The sequence below is a fragment of the Stegastes partitus genome, unplaced genomic scaffold (genome assembly GCF_000690725.1).
Source record: "Stegastes partitus isolate 25-593 unplaced genomic scaffold, Stegastes_partitus-1.0.2 Scaffold127, whole genome shotgun sequence".
Classification (NCBI taxonomy): Eukaryota; Metazoa; Chordata; class Actinopteri; family Pomacentridae; genus Stegastes; species Stegastes partitus.
The window spans coordinates 364,535-379,777 of NW_007577858.1; the positions used below are offsets into that span (position 1 = coordinate 364,535).

General features: G+C 41.6%; 1 protein-coding gene across 1 annotated transcript in view; it reads right to left on the bottom strand.

Moving 5' to 3' along the window:
• tln2a (talin 2a) overlaps positions 1–15,243 on the bottom strand; it is a 104,685-nt gene that overhangs the window by 20,430 nt on the left and 69,012 nt on the right. Inside the window, exons 22-38 of the mRNA XM_008278574.1 lie at positions 12,827–12,993; positions 9,851–9,979; positions 8,901–9,014; positions 8,511–8,624; positions 8,015–8,149; positions 6,892–7,020; positions 6,624–6,726; positions 5,490–5,698; positions 4,249–4,368; positions 3,566–3,763; positions 3,277–3,416; positions 2,491–2,584; positions 2,190–2,279; positions 1,964–2,086; positions 1,706–1,849; positions 509–670; positions 57–197 (exon numbers count right to left, since the gene is read on the bottom strand). Of these exons, the coding sequence (XP_008276796.1) occupies positions 57–197; positions 509–670; positions 1,706–1,849; positions 1,964–2,086; positions 2,190–2,279; positions 2,491–2,584; positions 3,277–3,416; positions 3,566–3,763; positions 4,249–4,368; positions 5,490–5,698; positions 6,624–6,726; positions 6,892–7,020; positions 8,015–8,149; positions 8,511–8,624; positions 8,901–9,014; positions 9,851–9,979; positions 12,827–12,993 (2,312 nt within the window). The remainder of the gene's footprint in view (positions 1–56; positions 198–508; positions 671–1,705; positions 1,850–1,963; positions 2,087–2,189; positions 2,280–2,490; positions 2,585–3,276; positions 3,417–3,565; positions 3,764–4,248; positions 4,369–5,489; positions 5,699–6,623; positions 6,727–6,891; positions 7,021–8,014; positions 8,150–8,510; positions 8,625–8,900; positions 9,015–9,850; positions 9,980–12,826; positions 12,994–15,243) is intronic.

Below are 15,243 nucleotides of genomic sequence, written 5' to 3' on the forward strand. Positions count from 1 at the left end.
TCCTGTAATGCTTCAGTAAGACAAACAACACGGCAATAAATTTCACAGAGCCCAACCTCATTGCTGATTTGAGCTGGGACGCTGGCAAACTCTGGGTTGGAAGCAAACGTTGTCAGGTTTTCCACAGCTTCGATTAGCGGCGCTGTGGCGACTCGACACCTGTTCCTGTTCTCCTCTGAGAAATCACCGTCTAAAGCCTAGAAAGTGAGAGAGGCAGAACATCAAGGTGCATGAAACAAATGGGATTAAACTTGATTGCCTATTAGGTTATCGAACCCAAGAGTCAAGAATTAAACAAATCACTGACAGACATTTGACAGAAATTACTTTTGAGAACAAATATAAACTGATGTGAGTCAAAATGTATCAGAATTGACCAAACAGAGGATTTCTCAAAACTAGCCCACATCAGTCACAGATTCAGACAAAAATCAGACGTGTACTGTGGTATGCCAGGTGTGTGCTACGCCAGGACAGAGCTGACCGTAGTACAGGACTGAAATCCTACCTTGATGGTTTTGACCAAGTTGGCGGTGCTGTTGGCCACCTCCTTGGCAGACTGGACAAAGTGTCTCTTGGCAACCGGGTTGGTTGTCTTAGAGGAAGCCAGACGGCAGGCGTTGCACAATGCCGAGGTGTGCTTAGCAACAATGGTGGCTGCTGAGAGCACCTGCCACATTATAAACAACAAAAGGATAAATTAGCAATGGAGATTTTTATCTAAAAAAAATAATAGATTTGTAATTTACAGTGCAGTAACCTAATGCTCACTACCTTAGTTCTGCCTTTATATTTCTATAAATCAAAAACATAATGACATGAAACAAATGAAACAAAAAGTGAGGAAAGAGAACAGAGGATTGCATCTAGCAGGCAAGGTCCGGCGTCCGGAAATCAAAACATTATTTATGCTGACTGCATTTGCCTCCATGTGGTACACATTTGTGCCACTGATATTTCTATGCGCTATTGTATAATGTATTTGCTATTGTATCAGAAAAGATCTTCCTCTAAACCCATAAAAGTTGGGAGCTGATTCCTGCAAGACTCCTTAGGGAGGCATATAATTAGGCACAAAGCTGTTCGACGTTAACACCGCATGTTGCTGAGAAAAATAAAGGTGATAATGAGGTAAATATTAATATTAGACTTTTAGATCAGTAGTGAGGGTGTCTTGCTACAAAACAGTTGGTTGCTGTTACGTCGGGTGTTTGCACAGACCATTTTGCAATTTTGGGAGCTGAATAATAACTTTGTTTAATTTAACAATCAGTTTTGTAGAAATCCAGAGGAGTTTTAGATTATTAAGGTGTCGAGCGGTTAGTGATATATATTATATTGTGTATAATATCCACAGACATGTCTTAATCAACATGAGAGTCAGTAGTAAGAGAACTCAGAGAACAAGAGGTCAGAAATATCTATGTACAGCACAAGTGCAACAGAAACCCTGAAATGGAGCAAACAGGAAAACAGCAATAAAACAAGCAACAACTGCATCAGCTTACATCATTCTACGGTCTAACCTTCACCCATTCAAAACACTGACCTGATGCTAAATTGTATTGCAGCACAGCTTTGCAGAGCAGCATACAAACAATGTTCTGTGATCACGCTGTACATTATCCTGTTATGATACACACTTGGCATACAGTTCTTTTGGGAGATGTACTGCATAATCAGAAATGATTGTACATGCATGTACCTGGGAGGGGCTGCTCTCGGGGTCAACAAGATTCTGACAGGCCATCTGGATTGCCTGGTTGGCTTTGGCGAACTGGATGGGATCCACCAACCCCTGGTGTCCTGCTTGACTGTTGGGATCAGATACACCCACCAGGTAGGAGGCCTGTGGAAAAGTAACACCTGTCAACAGGATTCACCAGTTCCACCCCTACTAATAAAAAGGCAACACATTTGATAGCTCCTGTGCTGCAGAGATGAGCTTCTCTACACGCTGTACCTGTCCTGCAGCTTCAGTGAGGCCACACAGGGCTTTGGAGGCTGAGCCCACGCAGTCTCCAAATGCGGGCACATCTCCGGTCTTGCAGTTCTGAGAAATACCTGCCATGGACTCTCCGAGGACCTGAACAGAGCATCAGTGCGACAAAGAGCAGAAGAGGAGGAATGCTTTGGATGCTGCGCTGAGTGTGTGTGTGCAATGTGCACTGTTTGATTCAAAGGCTCACCTTGGAGTTCTCCATCACGCTCTCGATGCAGTCGAAGTAGGAGAGGTCACTGACTGGTTCATTGGGATTGTCCAGCATTCCTCTGACAGCCTAAGACATGGGCGGGCGGTGGGCGTTTTATAAGAGGTTCTGAAGGTTAATTACTTTCACAAAATTCTCTTTGGTTAGTACCAGCTAAAAGAACGAGTATTATTTCTTTGTCTACAACAGAGCAAGCCAAGATCAAAACTCCTGTCAAGCTCTGGTTGATATGATTGTTGACTGCTCCTGGTTCATCACCAGGTGGTCAAGTGTTGTTTACCTCCAACTCTCTCAGGGCGTTATCACACTCCTTCTGGCCAGGAGCCTGCTGTGTACACAGCGTGATCAGCTGGTTGATGCTGTCAGTCACAGCTCTGAAACAAAGGAAAGGAGCAGGGGGAAAAAAAATCACACTCTAGTCTTTGAAGGTGCAGGGTAATAAGTGTTTCTGGGCATGCTGGCTTTGACATGTGAGCACATGTACTGGAGGCCTATTGTGCTGTAACAACAAAGGCCTGTAGATGCATCCTTGCCTCTGTGTGTGTTTGAGTGTGCCAGCTTATGCGATTCATCAACAAACAAAAATATTTCATCTCAACCACGTTTGCTCTTATTTTCTAATTGCAAGTGAGGTTGGCCATCAGGACATTAAACCGTGTAAATGTTTTGACTTTCCTTTTGAGCAGATGTCTGAATGCATTTCACTGATAACGTGAAGAATGTAGCAAAACAGAATCGCCTTTATGGATATTTTTTTACTACGGTTCAATATGCTGATTGTTAAATGAGTGAATTGGTGGTTTGAAAACAACAGCTGGAATGGTTTCAGCCTCACAGCATTAAAATATCATAATTCTCGGTGTCAGTAAAGCACAGTTGGAACTTGTGTTTATCTGCGAACTGGAATAATTCGGTTTTGCTTTTGAGGAGCAGCTAATTTTTTGCTGCCAGCCTCATCTGTAAACTAACCAGACCTGTCATAAAAGGTTGTTGAGACCAGCTGTAACTGCTGTCCCTGAGATGGGAGGGTTCCAGTCAAATGTGTAGGTGTGCATAGCTGCAGTACCTCGCGGCAGCAGCTAGCAGGTTCTTGGCATTTGCCGCAGCTGGGTCCACAGACAGACTCTTAGCAGCCAGCAGCAGTTTGCTTGAAGCCATAGAGATGTTCTTCAGGTTACCAATCACCTGCACCTGATCATCCTTTTTCTGAAAAGGCATATCATCAAAACATCATCAAAAACTCATCAGCTTGTGAAAATATGCCTAAAAATGAAGCTCTGAGTGGTAATTTGTGCTCCTGCTGTCTCAAATGAATGAGTGAGGCTATTAGAGACCTGATATACAAGAAGACCAACCTGAGTGTGCCCAGCCATCTCTATGCCAGCATCCAGGAACTCATCAAAGTCTTGGCTGAACTTCCCAGAGGCCACAGCCAGCTGGCTGCTGGAGCCCCTGGAGGCGTGGACCACCTCGCCTGCCGACTGGTTCAGGTCTGCCGCTGTTTGGTTCAGCTCACTCTGGGCCTCCTGGAACGACTTGGAGGCCGGAGGGATCTGAAAGAAGCAATCAAGGGAGAAGTTAACGATGAAAGATGGAGATTTAACTCTACTGAAAAATAATTAAATGACAACTTTTATATGTAACGGTAACAATATGTGAATAAAGTATTTACTATGCATAAAGTTTTTGTAATTAACTTAAATGGTGATGAAACAATTCAAAACTGTTGCATCTGAGCCTGGTTGAGTGTGTGAGCAAAGTGTGTGAACACTGAAACTGTGTGTTCAATCCGAACTGTGTTTACTTTTTTAAACTGCTCACAACTGGAGAAAATGTATAAAAAGCAATACTACTGAAAATCAGTGACTGAAATAATGCCAGAAATGGGTTTTTTTGTTGGGGTTTTTTAGCAGCTAGTTCCAACTTGTATGTGTCATTAATCTTATATCGCTCAAGGGTGTTGCTTTCTTTACTAAAAGCAACCCATGATGCTGATGTTGTGTTGGCACAGCTCCAGTGAGTCACAGAATAAACTCACAGTTTCAATCAGCAGCTTCTTGCTGGCCTCCCCGATGCTCTTGAGAGCCATGTCCACATCCTTCTGGCCGGGCAGACAGTTGACGCAGTTATTCAGGGAATGAGAGACGGCCTTGGCCACCTGAAACATGCAGCAGACGGGGGTTAGAGGGGGGAGTGCAGGTGACCAGGCTTAACTAGAAATCTGAACTTAATCAGCATGGCAGGTGTGCAGGATAATTCATTTTTGTTTTCTTTATAAACATCAACCAACATGGCTGTGTGCACTCTGCTGTCACATAACAGAGGCCAGAACAGAAGCACAGGACTGAGACCTTAGTGAAGTAGTGCACTTAAATACAAACAAGAGTCAATGAGATAACAGAGAAGCACAGGCTTCCCAACTTAATTTTCATCCTCAGACAACTTCAAAAGACAGAATAGGATTGTATGAGACATTTTTAAATGAGGAAAAACAGCCCCCATTTGTGATTCTGTAATTTTCTTTTTATATTCTCTACATTACTATCACATCATTTATGCAAGGCACCAAAGCTTGAATAATTAAGGTGCTTTACGAGTCTGTTTCAAAAACTAAATTAGACAGGTGTTTACTTGAATGTACTACCAAACACAAGTACACATTCATCTAAACATTCAGCGAAATATTTAACAAACTATATGGAGCAAAAGGAAGAAACCCTGTTGGTCAAAAGTATCCACAACCTATAAAGAGATCTGGCTCACTCACCTTCTGGGATCACGTTATTCTATGCAAACAACAGCGAATCCAATGAGATCTGTCACATTTTAGCAGTATTAAACTTTCTGGTTTTGCCCAAAGTCAGACAGACCCACGAGTTTCAAGTGAAATTGAAAGAACCGTGTTTTTCATGATGTATTTCAGTAGTGATAAATCACTGATGAAATGCATACAGAGTCTGTATGAGTTAAGGAATAAATGACTAAACACTGAATGAACCAAGGGGACGGGTGGCTGCAGGAGCGTGGAGGTGATGAGGAATGACACTTCAATTATAAGTGAAGCGGTGCCTGTAAATTTTCATAAACGCACAATTTGTGAGTGTATTTTGTTCTGACCAGCAGAACTCAGCAGAGCTGTCTCTTTCTTGACATTTCACAGTGTTACCTTTATGGGGCAGGTGCTACAGCCTGACAGGTGGATGAGGGTTACACTGAGCCTTCCAAGAGTAGCCCATAGTACTGAGGAACAGACCCCCGAGCAATCCTGATATATCTCACCTGTGCCAGCCTCTGTTGGCTCTCTGCATCTCCAGGGGAAATCAGCGCCTGCTTAGCCTCGTGAATCAGAAGCGCAGAACCCTCCATAACGTCACGAGCCGAGTCCAGCATGGCAGCTGCAGCCTTAGGGTCTGTGGTGGAGGCAGCGACGCCGCGGGCCGCCTGGGCCAGAGTTTTCAGGGCCTGAGCCGTCTCTCTGGCTGCTATTCCTACACGCGGGATCAGAGGGACGAGAGATGTAACCGACCACAGATAGGAAAACACCGAAGATCATTAATAAAGCCGTGACACTTAATGACAAGAAAATGTTGCTATCATGTGTTGATTTTGAAGTAACAAAAACTTGAAGGAGGTTGGTTTAATGAATAAAAAGCGATTTCTCTTTCTTGACAAATGTGCTGCAACCAGCAACACAAATAAAGGGGCCATGTGGGTGTTTGCCTCGCAGGCAGCAACCAGCGAAAACAGACTCGTGAGAAATGGGACATCTCGTCGACAACACACCAACGAAATAAACAGAAAAAAACGGATAGACACTGTACTGGGTGGCAGTTAACAAAGATTACTTTAGAGAATCAAAACAGGCCCCAGGCAAGGGTAGTATTCTCCTCAGGTTGTCTGGAAACCAATGTGCTGTATTCTAAATACTATTAAAGGCAATCTGATTTGCCTTAGTTTAGTCTCTTTAGACTCTTATTGCAGCATAAACAACTGTCTCTATAAAGCAGTGTCAGGGCAAAGTAATAACTGACTTGCTGTATATATATTTCCGTGAATTAGAACCAGAAAGAAGCGTTTCTATGTGGTGTAGTGTGCGCTGCTGAGCAAAAGACGCTCGTGCAGATGGTGCAGCTTGAACTTCAGAAAGGTCAAAAAAGTAGCGACGGCGCATTTAGCTCATTAGGATGCAACATCAAAGATAAAAACAGGCATCAATGCTCGTGGAAGCTGTCGGGATCGTGTACGTTCACAGCAGAAACTGTACAGTGAAGGACTAAAGAGATGAGCTAATTTGAAAACTTAAAGGCAGGTCATCTGGAGGCACTACATGAAAGGGTTCTAAAAAGTAAAAGGTCTCAGTTTTCAGGATGTGCGATGGATGAGTCATTAGCATATCATGTCAGCAGCACCAACCTGTGTAGTGCTCATTTCCTTGTGCAGCGCAGGTGAGCAGCTGAGCCATGGAGGATCCCACCGACTTCGAGGTGCTGCCCAGATCCTGAGCACACTTCTCCAACTAAAAAATAAAAACAGCAGCTTAATACTACTTAAGCTTCAGGCATGAGCTGCCGGTCGCTGAATGTATTTGCTATAGCTCGATTAACCTCAATGCAATCGCCATTTTTCATTTTGAGTTGGAAGGATGGCTGAGTCATTGTTATGGGGCTATAACGCCTCTTACCGATTCTCCAGGTAGCGGTTTCAGTTGGGTGTTTACAGCAGCCAGCTTGGCATCTTGCAGCTCACTTCTCAGGGTCTGGATGGCGGTGAGCGCAGAGTCGATCTCCATGGGGCCGCAAGCTTCATGAGCCTAGAAAATCAGGTTCACCGTTAGTCACATTTCCCACAGCTACAACGGGGGCAGCCACAATAACAGATTTTCCCAACAGAATTATTGTGCAGTAATTCACGATAACAATGCTATCAATATGTGTTTAGAAAAGATTTTTTTTAAATGAATGACATTTAAAATATGCCTAAGTGTAGGGAGAGTTTTTAACCATAACTGGAAAAGCACACAGATGAACTCCAATGTTTAGTGTCGACCAAATAGTTAGTGGTGTTGGATTTTCTACATCATATCATATGTGTGTTATTACCATGATATCATTTTTTATTTTTTTATTTTTTTAAATATGGTGGTTTCCTTAATAATACTAAACTGCAACACCATGCAAATGCTTGAGGAAAGTGCATTAAACCATTGTCACCATTCAAATGATTCAGAAGTCTAATATGCAATTTAAAAAGACTAATAAATACATCATATAAAGACTAAGCAGTAGAAAAATTTCAAATAATAAAAAAAGAAAAATGCATTTTTTACATGTTGACTATAAACAAAAAACAACATAAAAATAGGCCACAATTGTAAATAATATCCACAAATAATACTTATAAAATAATAACAATTTCTAAAATGAAAATAAATCTGTACTGTACCTTTTTTTTTTTTTTTTTACAATACTAACCATAGAACTATTGTTTTTCTTGAATTTAAATGGACAAAAAATACAATCATTTTACAGATATTTGTTGCTATTTGAAAGGAAAATGATGCACATTAAATATTTGAAATATATTTTCTGTTATTTTTTACTGTTTTCAAATATTATACAGTAGGCTCTATGGTTGCCCATGCTATGATTTTAGCCAGTAAACATGTAATACCTGGTCCACAGAGGCACACTATCTTTTTTAAAATATCTAAGTATATTTCTCATATTCACTCTTCATGTCTGAAATGCATGAATTCATGAATACACTGCCACATGCATGAACTCTCCAGCGTATCCGTGCTCTACCTTCTGTGCAGACATCCTCAGTTCAGCCAGGCAGGTGGCCAGGTTCTTGGCACACTGACCCAGTTGCATGGCTGCAGCCTGATCTGTCACCGTGGGAACAGACGACTTGGCCGAGGTCACCATCTTACTACCGGGCTGCCGGGCAAAAAAGAAATACAGAAATTACTTGTCAAGAATATTTTCCCTTAGAGCGCTACAGACCAGTCTTAAAAAGAAAAGCAAATGCTGCATTGGGAAACAACAAGAAGAAAAGTTATGTGGTGATATTTCACCATTAGGTACTGGTGGAGCTTTTAAAGCACCACTGGTGGAGCTTTTAAAGAAACACTAACTGCCTGCTTACACCAAAAAGAGGTTACAGTCCTATTTTTAATGGGTCCCCGCACGACAGACACACTATTTATACTTTCAGCCTGGTTCCCAATGTAGGACTGAAGTTCCTCAGTGCGACTGTGGGCGCATAAACTTTTAACAATCCAGCTATAACATGCTGCACCTGTAAGAAGTTCTGGCTGGCAATGATGAGAGCGAGTTGTGCACTGAGGTCCTCTGGTTTGGCCTGACTGCCACGAACTCCCTGGACAAGCTGTGGGATGTGGTCTGCAACAGCCTACACAAAACACAAACACAAGCTTAAATAAAGCCAAAATGGAAATTTCTCAGATTAACCAAAAGCGTCAGTATAAAGTCGTTCTATTATATCATTCTGTGAATCTTCAAGCAAACAAATTAGATGACATTAAACAGCAAATAAATAAGGGCTCAGCAAGGATATGAAAGAAATATACTGTGAGGAAAACAGTTTTAATGATGCATTAAGGGATGAGAAAGAAAAGCAAAAACATCAGAAAGTGAGCGCTGCCCCACTGCGAGCACTGATCCTCACCTTGCAGCTCTGCACCAGCTGCTGGTGAGCAGCTGTGTTCTTGTTCGAGGCGGCGGCGTTTTGAGCGGCAGCGATGGTCTGCGTGGCTGCAGCCGCGGCTTGCTTGGCAGCATTCTGAGGAATATCAGGACAAACGTGTAAAACATGGTTATAGAGTAGCATCTGTCTGCCTCTGTATCACTCTCTATCCTCACATCTCCGATTTTGGGTGTGAATGTTTAGTTCGTAACAACTGAATGTGCAGCATAAAAAGACTAATGACTAGTGTCCTTTTTCCTACATGGGTCGGTGCTTCCTTTTGATCTTCCTAACCAAAGGATGATAGCTACCTCTGGAATTATGGGCTGCATAGGGAAAATTAATAGCATATATCATTGCATTTTATTATAAACACAAAAGCGTATTCCTTAAAATGTTAAATACTCAAAGATGGATTGGAACAAACTGTAAGGACAAGGGACAACCAACAGTAAACAAATGTGGTGTAATTCTTGAGCCCTGTTAATGAGTTGAACGATTTTTGTTTGAAGTGGTTCTGAGCTGTGAGTCAAATCACCTTAAGGCAAATAAGCCCCTTTTGATCCATTTTGATCATATTTCACTTCCCATTTCCAGGGGAAAAAAAGAGTAACCGCAAACCTAAATCTCTCTAAGAACCCTGACATTTAGCAGTAAAAAACATTCTCCTGAAATCAACCTCTTATATTCACCGAGCTTTGGTGCCAGGTGATGCCTTCACTTGTACTTTGCAGATACAGTATCCAAATGTACGGTACTGTAGAGATGGTGACATTTAGGGTTGGGGTTGGAGATAATGCCAGGTTTTCTTGTCAGTATATGCTCAGTGCATACTAGATTCTCCTCCGAGGCTAAATTCAGGACGACACAGCACCTTCCTGATGTGACTTATTCACTGGGGTCAAAGTGTGATGTGGTGCTGCTGAGCTGACCTCCAGTTTGTTGATCAGTTTCTTCTTGATGGCATTCTGAGCAGCAGCGTTTGTGGCCACACGCAGCCCCTCTGCAGCCTCCCTCAGCCTCTGCTGCTGGTCCTCGTTCTCCGGGTACGCCGCCGCGCCCTGAGAACAGCCATATAAATGACAGGTGAGCTGGTGTAAGCGTAGGGAAAAGTAATCACTGCACGCACACAATCTTAGAATATTCAATAAGTGCACGGAAATCTTTGAAGAAGACGTAGACTTCACTGCAATCACTGCACTTGAATTCAGCTGCATTTCCTCTTCACTTCTTGGTTGACGGCTAAATGTCAAGAGATGATGTTTTTTCGAATCAACAAGCAGTTTTTTAAAAAATCTTTCTGTGTTTATGTAGCACAAGTCTGTTGGTTTTTGTGGAGACCGATGCTTGACACCTTCCGATCTCCTGCTGCTGAAGAGAAATGTAAGCCTTTTGCCATTAAGTTAATTAACTGGAAGCATCACCTGCAGCTAAACGGAGGAAAGGGTGTGCATGACAGCCCATGTCATTAGAGTAATAAGCAACCCCAGCACTGCTACTGACAGAAGTCAGCATCAACAGCCACATCACGTGTACAAACAAGCAAAGAAAAAAAACAACTCATTTTGTCTTTTAAGAATTTGCACAACATTTGACTAACCAGAACATTAATCACAGTCAAATTGGTAACTAGTTTCAAGTCGGTGGAGTTTGCAGCTGTCATCTGGCTGTTGGCAGCTGCTGACACCATTTAAACAGAGCACCCAATTTGCATAATTATTAAAAAGTGCTTATTTCCAGGGTGTGACAACGTATCGCATGAAAGAATGAATCATGGAAAACCAGTCTTCAAAAGCAAGCTGTTTAATACAATGCACATGTTTCTGTTTCATGTTAAATCTGACGCAAGCTTCAAAAAATAAGTGAAAATACAGTAGATTTATAAAAACTATACAGAGAACTAATAAAATTAATTAATTTGTTACCAAGGCAACGGCTGGCTAAGGTCTCAGCCACCATTGACACGAATAAATAAACAGCTGTGACGGTGATAAGTCTGGCATCAAACTCGACTAACCAGCTGGAGGGCGTCATTTAATTTTCATGGTGGAAGTGGAGAGTTATTAATATCAGTGTGCGATTCTGTAGACTGATAATGAGACTGATGTAGAGCGATAGCAGATAAATAGTTTGGATAGAGGAAGATGGGATGAAGCTAAGCCTGCCCTCCGGCAGTCTGGGAAGAAAGAGTTTGATGTGGTCTTACTCGTAATCCGAGAGCGTTGAAAAGCTGAGAAGCAAGAAGCAATGGATGGCAAACTAAATGCTGTGCACGATGAGTCCAGTCAGTTCTGTACTTGATTTGACCATTGATTCTTCATAGAGTCCTGACCATTGATGTTTACAAGGGGAAGGTCTACAACTGCACAGATTGGTAAATTGCCATTTAAAAAAAACAATTAGAAAGGCCTTTGTACTAATGAATGCATTAAACATGGCCGTCATGTTTCAGTTAATTAAAGCTTGCCACTACAGCGTTCACACTGGACAGTGTTTACACTGGTGTCAGCAAAGCAGGATTTCTTTTATTTAGTCATCTTGTTGAAAGTTTGTTCACGTACATCTGAGATAAAAGAGAGGACAGATTGAAGCTTAAGGAGCTCCAAGTTGCCTTCAGTATCAACAACTGTAGTAATCTGTAGCAATATAGAAACAACCAAACAGTGTCATGGCTGCATTAAAGCCAGACTGGAGGCAGGGTTGCAGAAAAAAAAAAAAGAGAGAGAGAGAGAAAAAAAAATGTGCTGAGCTATTCACACAAAGTGCTGCTTATTCTGGGTCCTTGTTTAGCTCTGAAAAGTGTATTAGAGACAAATTCTGCAGCTGTTATATGGAGAGTAAATAAATCAGATACAGTGAAACCACACAGGGTGTTTTAGCCGAGACTCTAACATAGATCACAGCTATTTTAATAACTCAGTCGTCCTCAAATGTATTCATACCCTTCTATTAAAGAAAAGGCAAAATTCACAATAGTCACTTCAACAACTAGAAACTGAAAAAATTAGAGCACTTTGCTGATGAGCAGTGGGCCAGAATACCTGTCAACAGGTGCAGAAGTCTGACTGAGAGTTACAGAAAACACTTAAATGCAATCATTGGCTCAAAGGGTTGCTCAACAAAATATTAGTTTACGGGTCCCATCATGCTTGTTTGCTTGTTTTTTTGTTTTTGTTTTTTTAATATTTCTGTTGAACCACAATTCAAAAGCAATGTCATGATTTTCATTAAATTTTTATTTATTATTACTTTTGTCAATTGCAGCTTATTTCAGTGACAGATGTTTTTTTTCCTTCTTTAATGGGAGGGTATGAATACATTTGAGGACGACTGTATGACTCATAATAAAAAACCTACTGCTCACTAATTTAACATCAGTAAACCAATACAATTAGGAAGTCACTAATTCCCGTTTTGATGCTCTAATATGCAGTTTAGCAACAAAGCTGACTATGCCGGTGTTTACTTTTACACCATAAACCTGCTTTAAGAAACACACTTGGGAATTTTAGCCATTTCAGATTAAAGGAGAAAAAGGTTTAAAGGTCGTCCTTTTTCATCGAGGAATTACCACAGAATCAACACGACCAAGCAGAATCACCTCCTAAAGTGTCACTCTTGGTCTTTTCCTATTTTGTGCACATCCAAACCAGTGGTGTGGGTGTCTGGATCTGCGTCTTTCCCTTCTGCTGTCATTGAAAATGTCACTTTGTATGTACCAGAGAAGCAAAACTCAGCCCTCCAGATCTTTAGTGCTCTTAAAAAATGCCACCACTGTGATTAAAATCAAACCTTCAGCTCAGCTCAGTCATCCAGCAGCTGTTTGTTGACAGAAGCTGAGATATAAATGTAACATTCTCAGAAGATAGAATACGTATTATATGCTTCCAGTCCCACATGCTGCTTACCTTTGCTGCCTCCACCATCCTTGCGGTGGCATCAGCCAGCAACTTAGCAGCTGCCAGCAACTTCTTAGAATTGTCAACATCCACCTCGGCCTCGGCGTCGGACCTCATGGCATTCACCAGGTCTGAGGTGGCCTGAGCCAAGACCCGAGCCTGACGGACCATCTCTCCTGAGGGGCGACACGGAGGATTAAAGAGGTGAGGGGACGGAGAGAGATGAGAAAAACCAGAGAGGTGCATTAACGGATCAGTCATACTAATGAGGAAGTGAATATGTTAACATAGTGATTTTGTTTCTCCCCGTTCAGGTAATGTTCTACGAGTAGGTCTCTGATTTGTTTACATGTGTACAAGAGCAACATGATGCAGTCCCACCAACAATGTCTCACTATTCTATTAATCAACAGGTGGCGGTGACATGCTAACATATGCAGCCATGTGTCAACAAAGGCAGAGAAGAAGAATACTGCAGGATGGCAAACATGCATGTGATGAATACTGGATTAAAATATTTAAAAATTGGCTTTGCAGGTATTTTCTAAAGACGGACATGCATTCCCGATGAATGTAAACTTATTTGTTCACAAGAAAACTACACAAGGAGAATTTAATTCACTTTTGCCGGCAGCTCATCCTGAGTTTATTGAAATGAACAACTTGGACGACAAAATAAAAATCCGTCTTCATTTCTTTAACCGTTTGCAATAACAGTCAAACTCCACTTCACGCCTGCTTCCTCGTGTGACAGTCAGGGATAATAATGCGATAGCGATGGGATGCTGGCAAACCTTAGGGGAGCAGATAAATATTTCTACGAGACAGCATTGATTTTTAATTTGAAACCATTTAATTTTGTAACAGTGAAGGAAAGTTAAAGACGCCCTCCAGACATGTCTGAAGTTATATAAAAATGCTCTGCTTTGAATGATAATTTGTGTCAAATGTGGTTTTTCTATTAAAAAGAAGTTCAATTACTGGTAAGAACTCCTTAAAAAGACTCATTGAAAAAGCCTGAATCTATGAATATGCAAATATCTTATTTTAAAAGTGGAGCTGTTGGACAGTACGCTGCCTACCATATCGCTGAAAGAACATTTTTCTTTAGATGTGCATTGACAGCATTTTAGCATCAAACTGTGAACCTAAATCATTAAATAATTAGATTGAAGCTCAAATGTCCAAGAGAAGTAACAAAGACTGAAACTCATTTTAGCGAACAAACATTACATTTCTTACACGGCTCTATTCCCAGTCAGATCTGGAAGGTCTTAGAACTACTGTAGAGGAATGTTCCACCAGTGCTGGTGTTTCTTATTCCCTTTGATAATATTCTTAGAATCAAACTAATGAGATGAGACAAAAAGGATAAGAGAGAAATTGGTGTCTATATTCTCTGTGTCAAAGCAGAGCTGGCTCACCATAAAAGCCCTCTGACAATAAACCTCTATAATTCATCTGAAAGCATCAGGTGATCTGCCAACACTCCACTACTGAAGGATTCACTCTTTTCATTCCCTTCACACTTTATTTTTTCATGCCAGGTGCGACATAACCTGATATATCTGACACCTGTTCAAAGGCGTTATTCTCCGACTGGCTGCATTTATTTAGGCCTCAGCACAGCGAACAGCTATTCTACTCGACTATCGGGCCGATCGGTTTGTGCGAGCTGACCTCTCCTCTGCGCATCTCTTTCGATCTTTTTGGTCTTTCTCTGCTGTCAGACTTGTTAACATCACTGTCGGCTTTCCTCTGTGGCTTCAGCACACCTGACAGCAGTCCATTCAAAACCACCATCACGTCAGTCTCTCTGACAGGAAGACGGGATGAGGCGAGCAAAGATGCGCAGTAAGACATCTGCAGAGAAACTGGGAATCTTCGAGCTGTGCTGAGCCAGTTTTTAATGGTTCGATGTGCACCCAGTTTCGCATTAATATTTTATGTGTTTGCTTAATGCAGGTCAGTTCTGAGAGGGAGTTTTGAGACTCTGGGGGCTGGTTTTTGGAGCATGTGTCAGGCAGATTCAGGTCAAACTATTGTCTGAAAACAGGATAGTCGATGCATGACATGAAACAACATAAGTTATGTGTTAGTCTCTAAACTCTGCTTAGGTTCTTGGCTTTTCTGTCTATTAATAATTACATAAGGTCATTTTCATTCTTTAATTGCAGGCAGCAACTGTGTTATCAACAAAACTAATCATTTCTGTTCATGTAACAGTATCTGAAAGTATTGCTTCGTGTCTGAATGAACACCCCGGTCACTGATCTGTTAGCAAAGTTGCAGCAGCAATTTTACTGGGTGGGACCTGGTAACATTTAACATGGCGGAAGTCTGAACTGGACGCTGCCACACTCAGATACAGTCATCCTCAAATTTATTCATACCCTCCTCTTAAAGAAGGAAGAAACCAGCTGTCA